At 48.3% G+C, this 9,796-nt stretch overlaps 1 protein-coding gene across 1 annotated transcript; it reads right to left on the minus strand.

Moving 5' to 3' along the window:
- Nucleotides 1–276: 276 nt before the first annotated feature.
- Nucleotides 277–8,011, minus strand: SLC51B (SLC51 subunit beta). Its single transcript, XM_065076744.1, has 6 exons — nucleotides 7,747–8,011; nucleotides 4,513–4,603; nucleotides 3,370–3,744; nucleotides 2,594–2,737; nucleotides 1,817–1,907; nucleotides 277–926 (listed from the first exon to the last, which is right to left on the minus strand). Exons 2-6 carry the CDS (start codon nucleotides 4,550–4,552, stop codon nucleotides 728–730), a joined length of 849 nt encoding a protein of 282 aa, XP_064932816.1. The 5' UTR covers nucleotides 4,553–4,603; nucleotides 7,747–8,011; the 3' UTR covers nucleotides 277–727.
- Nucleotides 8,012–9,796: the final 1,785 nt, after the last annotated feature.

Below are 9,796 nucleotides of genomic sequence, written 5' to 3' on the forward strand. Positions count from 1 at the left end.
CTTTATTTAAAAGACTGACGTATTTCTGAAAATGTCTTAAATTATTTTACGGCTTCTACGTGCGCCCGGTGAAGGGTGTGAAGCGAACCCTAAGGCAGACCAGGCTTCCACTGTGCCCAAGCCAGGGCCAAGGGCTGCGCATTTAGTTTTATTTGCTTTATTGGGTTAAAAGTTCTGCTTCTCGCCAGAGTTGCAGTTATTCTGCAGAGTAAAATATCCACATGTATATTTGTATATATATACATATATATATATATGACCTTACGGATAGAAAGATAAATTCAAAATAGGGGATTTCAATCAACCACTTTGGGAAGTATTTTAATAAAGAAGATTTCTGAAAACAACAGAAGTGTCTCCTCTTCACTGTGGCTGTTTTCCTGGCGGGAGGGATGGCGTGTTCCCCGGCTGACCAAAGGAAAGGTGTTCCCCCATCACACCTCTTATCCCGGCTCAATTCCCACCCGTTTGTGGAATCCAAGGGAGAGGGAGAAGCTGGGGTGGGAGAGAAGGATGGAACTGCCAGGAGCAGTGGGTGAAGATCAGGAGCTGGAACAGGTCAGGCACGGGTTTGCCTTGAGTCCAGAGCCGCTGCTGCTGGTACAGCTCTGCTGCTTTCGTTTTCTCTCTTTCTCCAGGCTAAACTGCATTTTTAAACTTCCATCACTATGACTTCAGACATTCTAATATGTTCCACAGGGCCTGAATGGTTTGACATCAGCTGCTGTTATATGGCATCCTCGGATGCCTCAGTGTACAGAGATGTGATGGTCCCGTCCTTCCACTGGACCATCACATCTCCTGATTTCTGATCTGGGGGCTCCGGTTTCTGCGGTTTGGCCGGGTTGTATTCCTGCACAGGCATCAGGGCTTGCTTGGCCTCCAGCTCGGCTTGCTGGGGGCTTTGCATGTGGATCTTCCTTTTCCTGCAGGGAAGGAATGAAAAGGAGATGCAGAGTGAAGCGGAGAGTGCAGCCCGCATCTGGGGCAGGTGTGGACGCTGGTGACGGTTACATCCATCTATTCCCCGCTCAGCCCCGAGAACAAACCCTGCCAGCTGCACCATATCATGGAAGTGGTCTGAAGTGTCTGAGTACACACAGGTGCAGGGTTTATGCTTGGAGAATATTGCCCAGTGCGCGGCAATAACACCCAGAAAGCCATTGTTGAAGTGAGAGCATGGCACACTTGTAACATTAGCTCATCTTCTCTTATTTTAAGCTGAAAGCTCTGACCCAGGCATAAATTTTCTTGCTGTAGGAGACAGTGAGTTGCTCCTCAGCTGCAGGGCTCTTGTGCAGCGGTACGGCCCAGGGGAATGGCATGGGAGTGCAGAGGGGAAAGGCTGGGGAGCTCGGCTCCTGTACTTACAGAATTATTTTGGTTGGAAGAGACCCTCAAGATCATCAAGTCCAATTGTTCCCCCACCCCTGGCACTAACCCATGTTCCTGAGAACCTCATCTCCGCGTCTGTTCAACCCCTCCAGGGATGGTGACTCCACCACTGCCCTGGGCAGCCTGTTCCAATGCCTGACAGCACTTTCCAGGAAGAAATTGTTCGCAAGAGCCAATCTAAACCTCCCCTGGTGCAACTTGAGGCTGTTTCCTCTCATTCTATTGCTTGTTACATGGGAGAAGAGACCAACACCCTCCATGCTACAACCTTCTTTCAGAGTTTGTCTTTGCTTTTCTCCCCGTCACTCAGTGCTTGCTCCTTCCTCGAGTCTCAGCTGTCCTGCCCAACCCACACGTCTGCCTGGGAGGGGTCTCTGCACACCACCACACACCAAAAGACCCTCAAATTTCCCTGACTCACCTGTTTCGCATAACGTTAATGGCCAGGAGGAGAAGACCCAAAATCATGGCCACAAAGGAAAGTGCAAGGATGGAGTAATTCCACGTTGATGCTGGGGGAGAGCAGAGCAGCAGCGTTAGCAGTGTGACCTGCAGAGATCCCCAAGCTCAGGGTGTCACAACCTGGCTGCAGGACGAGGGCAGAAGTTCAGGTGTGTAGCTCAGCATCCTGAGCACCCAGGTCATATTTTTGGGGATAACCTCAGGCTCTGTATCACTCACAGTGACCACATCTGCCACACAGGGCTTTTCAACTTTGCCAGAGACCAAGAGCTGCAGTGTCCCACCGTGGGCACCGCTGGAAGGGCCTCTCCTCTCTGCAGTCTCTCTGGCCACTGCCGCACTCAGGCAGATTTTGCCCTCAAACACCAGCTGGGGTGTGTAGCAGAGATGGCAGTGGATGCTCCGTCCTTGGTTTTTGTGGCTTTGAAGTTGATCCCTGGGGCATTGACCTGGTCAGATCGATCTGCTCCCTCTACCCTGCCAAAATCAGCGGTTATCCCAGACCTTTGCTCTCTTGGCAGGTTGTGCCTGGAAGAGGCTGAACCCACTCTGGGAGGAGACGCTATCTTAGCAAAGCCTCATGTTCACTTCACCCACCACCTGCTGCTTCTGGATGTGAGACCACAGGGTAAATCACCTCCTCAGATAATTCCCTCAGGCACCTCTGTTAGCATAACAGCCAAGGACTGCGTATCTCTACTTCAACTCTGAAGCCAGGAATATCAATGGGACTTACGGTCTTCTGTGCGGAAGAACCAGAGCAGCTGCTCCAGCTCTTCTTGATCGATGCCCAGCACAAGGGTCACATTGCCCGCTGTGTGGTCATACACATGTGTGCTGGCAAGAGCAGCAAAGAAGTACCTGTCGTGCTCTGCCTCGGCTGTGGAGGAAAACAGCAGGAATCATAGAAGCATAGAATCATTTTGGTTGGAAAATATCATCGAGTCCAACCGTTAACCCACCCCTGGCACTACCCCATGTCCCTGAGAACCTCATCTCCATGTCTGTTCAACCCCCCCAGGGATGGTGACTCCACCACTGCCCTGGCCAGCCTGTTCCAATGCCCAACAGCCCTTTGGGGAAGAAATTGTTCCCAAGATCCAACCTCAACCACCCCTGGTGCAACTTGAGGCCATTTCCTCTCATCCTGTTGCTTGTTCCTTGGCAGCAGAGCCTGACCCCCCTGGCCCCAACCTCCTTTCAGGCAATTGTACAGAGTGAGAAGAAAAAACCCCTCAGAAAATTGCAATGGTTGCTCTGCACTGCTTCTGGCTAGAAATGGCCTTGCCCTTAGCTTCCAGTTTGCCTGGCATGTCTCTCCAGGTCAGGCAGAACACAGCTGTGAGGGGACAGCCTTATCTCATGCACTGAGAAGCGGAGAGCGTTTCTGGCTCCCACTTCCAGACGCCAGGGCTAGAAAGACCCAGGACACTGCCTGTGCCTTTCGGTATTCCCCAGCAGCGTGTGTGTGTGTGTTTATGTACCACGGGTTCCCATGTGTGCAGCACTCACCTGCTTTCCCCTCACACACACTCCTGTCTGCAGCATCCTGCCACTGGGCCTTGAGGCTTCTCACATTACCAATAGTGACTCCTTTTCTGTTGGCCATCAGGTAGTCCTGGCTGTTGCCCAGAGGAGAGAGCAGTGAATCTGAGCAGTCCCAGCTTGTGTAGACGGTGCCACCGCAGAGAACTGTCTGCACTCTGTCAGCCCCCAGCACAGCGAGGCAGCTCCGCGTGCCGCGATTCATCAAAGAATCGCCTTGCCAAGACCAGTCCTGGAAATCTGACTCTGGATTACAGTCCTCCAGTGATAAATTCTCATTTGTCGGGCTGGCTTGTAAACACAGCTTGAATTTAGCGTTTTTCATCAGAAAAGCGTCAGTGTCTGCAAAGAAACAGCATTATGAGTGTGGCCATCCCCTGAGCACTGGACGCATACACACACGGAGTATAGATAGGGATGACACCCAGTTCTGGAACTGGGAAATCTGCATGGGGCAAAAGGCATTCAAGAGGCAAACTGCCTCCGGTCAGGCTTCTCCTCATTGCTAGCTTCTGCTTTCCCTCTGGGAATAGAAACCTGGATGTCCTGCTCCAGCTAGGTGAACCAGGAACAGTTTCCAGTGTCTCTTTTTCTGGGGAACCAGAGGTTTGGAGCTCAGGTCTTTCCAGTTTGGCTGCCTAACCTTCAAGTGTCTGCTGGAACATCCTTCTGCAAAGCAGAGATGCAGAAAGACCAAACAGATGTTGATATTGGGGAAAAAAAAAAAACAAATCTCCACACGCCAAGTGTCTTTCTGAGTGTTTGCAACAGTGCTGTGGGTGCAACTCCCCTCACAGTTGACCCAGGCTGCTGCTGGCGTGTACTAAGGAAAATGGGCTCATGGAGAGGAAGAAACCATACTGCCAGAAAATTAAGGTATTTAATGTATGTCTTTGCCATAATACTACCTGTATGTGTCTACCCTCAGCCAGTGAGGCGTTCATAAGGTCACACAACAATGCTGGAGACATCCACCTCCCATGAGCCTGCCCTGCAGACAACGCCTTGTGTCAAGCCCGCTGAGCCTGGTGTGGGCGAGAGCCCGTGAAGAGGCGCAGTCATGTGTGACCTACTCCACCCACGCTACTGTCCTCTCAGCCAAGACTCTACCTTGCAGCAGGAAAAATGGGATTATCCACAAGAACTTCATATTTGCACGTGCAGCTGAGATGGATCACAGAGTTCTTCAGTGCCCAGACGCCTGGGAAAGAGAGAGAGAGAGATGAGAGGTGAGGGACAGCCTCGAAGTGTCCTGTGCGAGCTCCCACTGCACGGTGCCACTGGTTTTATCAGGGGGAGCCCTGAAGTTATACAAGCTGTTACTCAGAGGGACTGGAGAGAGCAGGCCAGCATGTTTCTCTGGTGTCTACAGCAGGACACAAAAGCACAAGCAGAAGTTATGATCTTTGGAACGACCCTGTGCTCACGCCAATTCCCCTCCCTGCTCCAGCTCTGCATTCAGAGAGGGGACCTGATGTCCCCCTTCAGCAGTGGCTGCTGTTTTCTTCTGTCACCATCAGGGTGACAGCAGAGTGGGTCTGGTACAGGGTCTGCTCCCTGGGGTTGGAGCCCTTGCCTTGGTGACCAGGTGCTGCTGAGCACCAGCCCTTCCTCCACCAACCTTGCTGCTCCCCTGCCAGGAGAATTCCGATTTTGCGGACAGTGACTCCCTGCTGCCAGGCCACGAATGGTAGGATATGGGTGTGCAGATGAGGAAGTGGAGGGCTCAGCTCCAAGAGGAGGAAAAGAGAGTTTGCCATGGAGGCAAAGGTATCTCCCATCCCTCAGGGAAGCAGAAAGCTCCTCCTTGACCTTTAGTCCCTCATTTGTCAGTGGCATCAATCCAGCTTTTATGGCTGCTTAGCCAGCTCGATTCTCCAGCCTCTGTTCACTGGCCTCATCTGATCCATCCCTCACTCGCAGGTGAGTGACACCACAGCACCCATGTGTCCCTCAGACACAATGGCCCCACACACCACTAACTACTACACAAAGATTTAGATTTATACGACTGATACTCTTAATTTTTACGTGCCTTTGCAGCGTGGCCTGGCCATGTCTGAAACTATTACCTGGAAATTGCTTATGAGCATGTTCCACCATGCCAGGCATGTCAGCAACGCCGCTGACTCCTCGGGGAAGCATTTGTCCTATCGGTTATAGACCTAATGATTGCTACTATTTCCCCCCCCTTTCTCAATGTCTTCACAATTCAAAGTTCACATTTTATAGCCAACCAGGCATGCAGGCTTGCTCCCCGCTGCCAGAAAACCACCCATTAGCAATTCTTTGATGACAGAACTCTGAAATACATGATCCACTTTAACTCTGTATTTCAGAAAATATAGGTAAAGCTGTTCCCTGCAGCTACGTATGGCAATTACCTTACCGTCCAGGTAAGCTTTAGCTTATCCACATGGATCACTCCTCAGAAAGGAGGAAATAAAGTCTTGGTGCCAATGAAATAAAGTTACAAGTCTGCTACACCTTAATAAGAAGTGCTCTTTGAATGTGTTAAATCTTGCTGTGCGAGGCTTCTGTCTAATCATTTGCTCGAAGAGGAATATTTGACGTGCATGTTGCTGATTTTCTCCTAAGGTGTTTCATAACTCGTGGGCCACCTCCTGGCGTCCACACTAAAGCCACCACGCACAGCGGGGATGTTAGAAAGCTGCTAAAAGTACCTTGCTACTTCATACAACCTTTAGCATCCACAAATCTCCCTCATGTACTGGAGGCTGGAACTTCTCAGGTACGACACAGCAGAATGGGTATTTATCTTGTGTTAACAGGAAATTTAGGTAAAAACTTTTAAGGGAAACCCCCATTATTTTAAAGATTTTTTACATCTACATCAAACTGACCAAAACTGCACCACCAGTTTCGCCAGTAAGGAACCAGTGAGTCCCACAATTGGGCCGGGCACGTTCTGGAGAGTTTGGATCTTCCAACCTGCACTTTTAATGTCGTCTCCTGCAGCTTCCCTGACTCTTCCCCGCTGCTCATGTCCTGGCGTGGGTGACACTGCTCCACCAAATGTGCCAAGAGATGCGGTGTTCTCTTCTCTGTTGCTCTCAGGATGCTGTTGGATGGGGATGAGCCCTTAAATCTGAGCCTTAGACAACTCTAAGCTGTGGACTTCGGTCTCCCAGCCCTCTGAAGACACCCGAGATCCTTCTGAGGTCGCTTCCCAGCTCGGGTACAACATGGGAAGCTCAAATAAGAGAGAGTTCATGCATTTTATGCTTGTATGGAAGGCGGTAGAAGGAACAAAGAAGGCTGCACTTCTCAAGGAAACATTTTATCCATCTTCTTTTGAGTTTATATTTACACCTGAACAATTTTGTAATGTCTTTTTTTTTTCAAATGGGATTTTCACATCAAAAGCTGTGAAATTTATATCCTGTGCATAATTCAGGAACAAAGAGTCACTTACCAGTGCTGTCCCAAATCCTGTTGCTCGAAACAGGATCTGTGGACTTTGGTGGCATTCTATGAAATCTCAGGAAAACGCAGAAAAATAGCAAGTGCCTGCTTTTTGCTCAACATATTGATCCCAGCATTTAAATGGTAAAATCCTTCCTCATGATGGAAGCCTCTGGAGATATGAGACCCACCATGGGCACAAAGCAGAGCTGAGGGTCAGTGTACTTGAGGTCTTGAGATACTATATAAGTAAAGACGGGGAAAAAAAAAACTCTGGAAAGACCATCAAACCCAGCTGCTGTTAAAATGATAAAGTCCCTCTGGACACTCTACTCGCCACATAATATAGAGCAATGCACTTACAATGTCCCAGTCTTTGTAAAATAGACTCATCATTCAACCTCTCTCTCTGGTGGTTACCTTATCTTACCTGATTGTGTTAAAATGCATCAGTTATTCTAAATATATTATAGAAGTGGGATGTCCTGTCTTTGGGATTCATACAGGATATACAATGGCACATCACAGAGATACAAACAGATGGGTTAGTTTATAAAGGTACATTAAGGACTAAGTTCAATTAAGGGACACGAGAAAAATGTTTAATATTTAAAATACTAAAGCAAGAAGGCAGTCTGTACTCTTTTTTAACCTTTGTAAAGTCAAAAGTTAAAGAGCAAATCTGAGTTATATGAAATATTTTCCTTTGACTTCTCCAGACTCTTTAAATGCAGGGGTTATTCCAACCTGCTTCTCCCTTGTCATTCCATCTCTCCTTAAACAAGTTCCTTCACTTAAAATTTCCAAGGATCCAAGCTTTCTAACTGAAATAAATAAATAAGCCTTTCTTTACAGATAGCTATAAATTAACCCAGCAGCTAGCGCAGCAGGAATGCCCATTAACCTCCGCTAACTCACCAGAAACACGCCGTTCCCAGCAGAGAGGAAGCTACATTGCTTCTTTAAGCCCTGCTGTCTGAAGACGTCTCCTCCGAGCACCCGCCAGTGCCTTACTACTGCCTTACTACGGCGAGAAGGCTGCCTGTCCTCCTCCTCTCAGGTGCCACAAGCTGTGATTCACTCTGCTCCTGAGTCATGGGTAAAGGCCAGTCCAACAGGTGAGGTTCGCTCCAGCCCCTGAAAAAAAAACCACACACCTCTTTAGTGGGTCCATTTTACAGCGTGAGGTGAACGACCTTTTCCCAAAGAGTGAACTGGACAAACTTCCAGCTTATTTGCTCAAGCTATTAGCATTATCAGTATTAAAAGAGCACGCCAAGGAGAATGACACTCAGTAATAATTTACCCTGGGGTTAAAATAAACTATAATGTTCACTCTGCCTGGCTCAGCCATCATAGCGTAAAGAATGTCCTGATAAAGCAGATAAGTAGCTATTAGCCCTTTTTTTTTTTTTTTTTTTTTTTTTGTGTAGCGATTGGTCATTCTAAGGCTCTTAGAGCATCTTACAAGAGCAACTGATTTTGCAGACAAAGCACCCACCAGAGATTTTGCCATCCCTGTTTCACAGGTACCGGTGACACTTGGCTAAGCCAACAAACTGCTAAGGGATTTTGTGGTGACACGAGGCTGCTGTGCTGGGTTTTTTTTGTGCCAGCCACATTTGGAAAGGAGGATTCCTCTTCCTTGAACTACCTGATCCATGGATGGAGCTGCACAGCGTAAATCAAGCCAGATACCTCGCCACGACAGGCTCGGAGCAGTTTAAAACCAGCAGTTTAAGCTGGTTCACTTAAACTTCATGGGAGATGGGCACAGTCTCCATGCGTTTGTCCTGTTTTCAGTATTTTCTAGCTTGAAATTAAGCCGTACAGGTTGAAATGAAGGGGTACAGTGACAGGCCAACGAGCTGCCTCACAGGTTACACCACCAAATCCTCTGTCTCGCTGTTCCTGAGAAAGGCACGAAGAAAATGCCCAGCACATGTTGTGCATTCTCTGAGTAGAGGGATGGAGACATTAACCATGGTGAAGAGGTGGCTGGAACACGAAGAGAGTAACTGCGAAGTCCCAAAAGGTCTCTTTTCATCCCAAGTTCCTATATAGCCTGATTTACGTATCTATATTTTAATTAAAAAAATTAGTAAATCCCCAACTGCTGGGTGTGATGGTTTAACTTACATTCCTCTCATCTGAAGCCTCTGAAAGCAGGTGGAGAAACCTGATGAGAGGAGATGCTGTGCCTGCAGCCCCTGGGAAGTCACGGGTGGCTCCTCAGCAGCTGTCTGGGTTTGCAGAAGGGGTTCCTGAGAGCTCCTCTCACACCACAGACCCCCCAAAACCCCAAAACCCCACTGCAGCCCATGCAAGTTCAACATCAAAGAGTCGGTGTTAGTGCACCAGGACAGCAGCTCCTGTTTCGCCCCAAAAATCATGTCAGGCTGAGGCAGGAGGCTGAGATGCCTTCAGGACTCAGCATGATGTCCATGGAAGTAAAGCCAATTTCCCACTGGTCAGAGCTGGCTCTGACACCCAGGAATCCTTCTCCAGAGGACCATGAACGCGTTGAGGAACAATCTCCTCAGCAACAGCTCTGGGTGTTTTATTTCGCATTTCCCTTGACAACACTGGCACTCGTCAACGGGAGAGATCTTTTTACTACTTGGAGACACTTTCAGTGCCTTTGGCTCAGAAGCAAAGCAGAGATAAGACATTGATTTGTGTTCTGCTTCCTCCTCAGATTTTTCTTCACTGCTCCTTAGGAGGAACTTGTCTGACCTTGACATTTTAATTTTGCTTATCTTTTTTGATCCCTTCTGTGTCTTTGACCTGAAATGCCTGGTTATAGAATAACTAAACATTCAGGGGTGGTTGGTTTTTTTTTTTTTTCCATGTACAAAAGCAGAGTTCAAATACAGCAGGAAAGTAAGATTTGTGAGCTTTTTTTTCGTGAAACAATCAGATTGTTGATTCCATTCTGCTGGAAAAATTTACATCAAAATAAATCCTC

This window comes from Columba livia, chromosome 11 (assembly GCF_036013475.1).
Source record: "Columba livia isolate bColLiv1 breed racing homer chromosome 11, bColLiv1.pat.W.v2, whole genome shotgun sequence".
In the NCBI taxonomy this organism is placed as follows: Eukaryota; Metazoa; Chordata; class Aves; order Columbiformes; family Columbidae; genus Columba; species Columba livia.

Bases quoted from the DNA above. Each gene is read 5' to 3' on its own strand.
- SLC51B (XM_065076744.1), bottom strand. From the start codon at position 4,552: ATGAAGTTCTTGTGGATAATCCCATTTTTCCTGCTGCAAG. The intron at 3,745-4,512 runs GTAGAGTCTTGG...GTTTCTTTGCAG, and splicing joins CCCATTTTTCCTGCTGCAAG to ACACTGACGCTTTTCTGATG. The intron at 1,908-2,593 runs GTAAGTCCCATT...GCTCTCCCCCAG, and splicing joins GTTCTTCCGCACAGAAGACC to CATCAACGTGGAATTACTCC.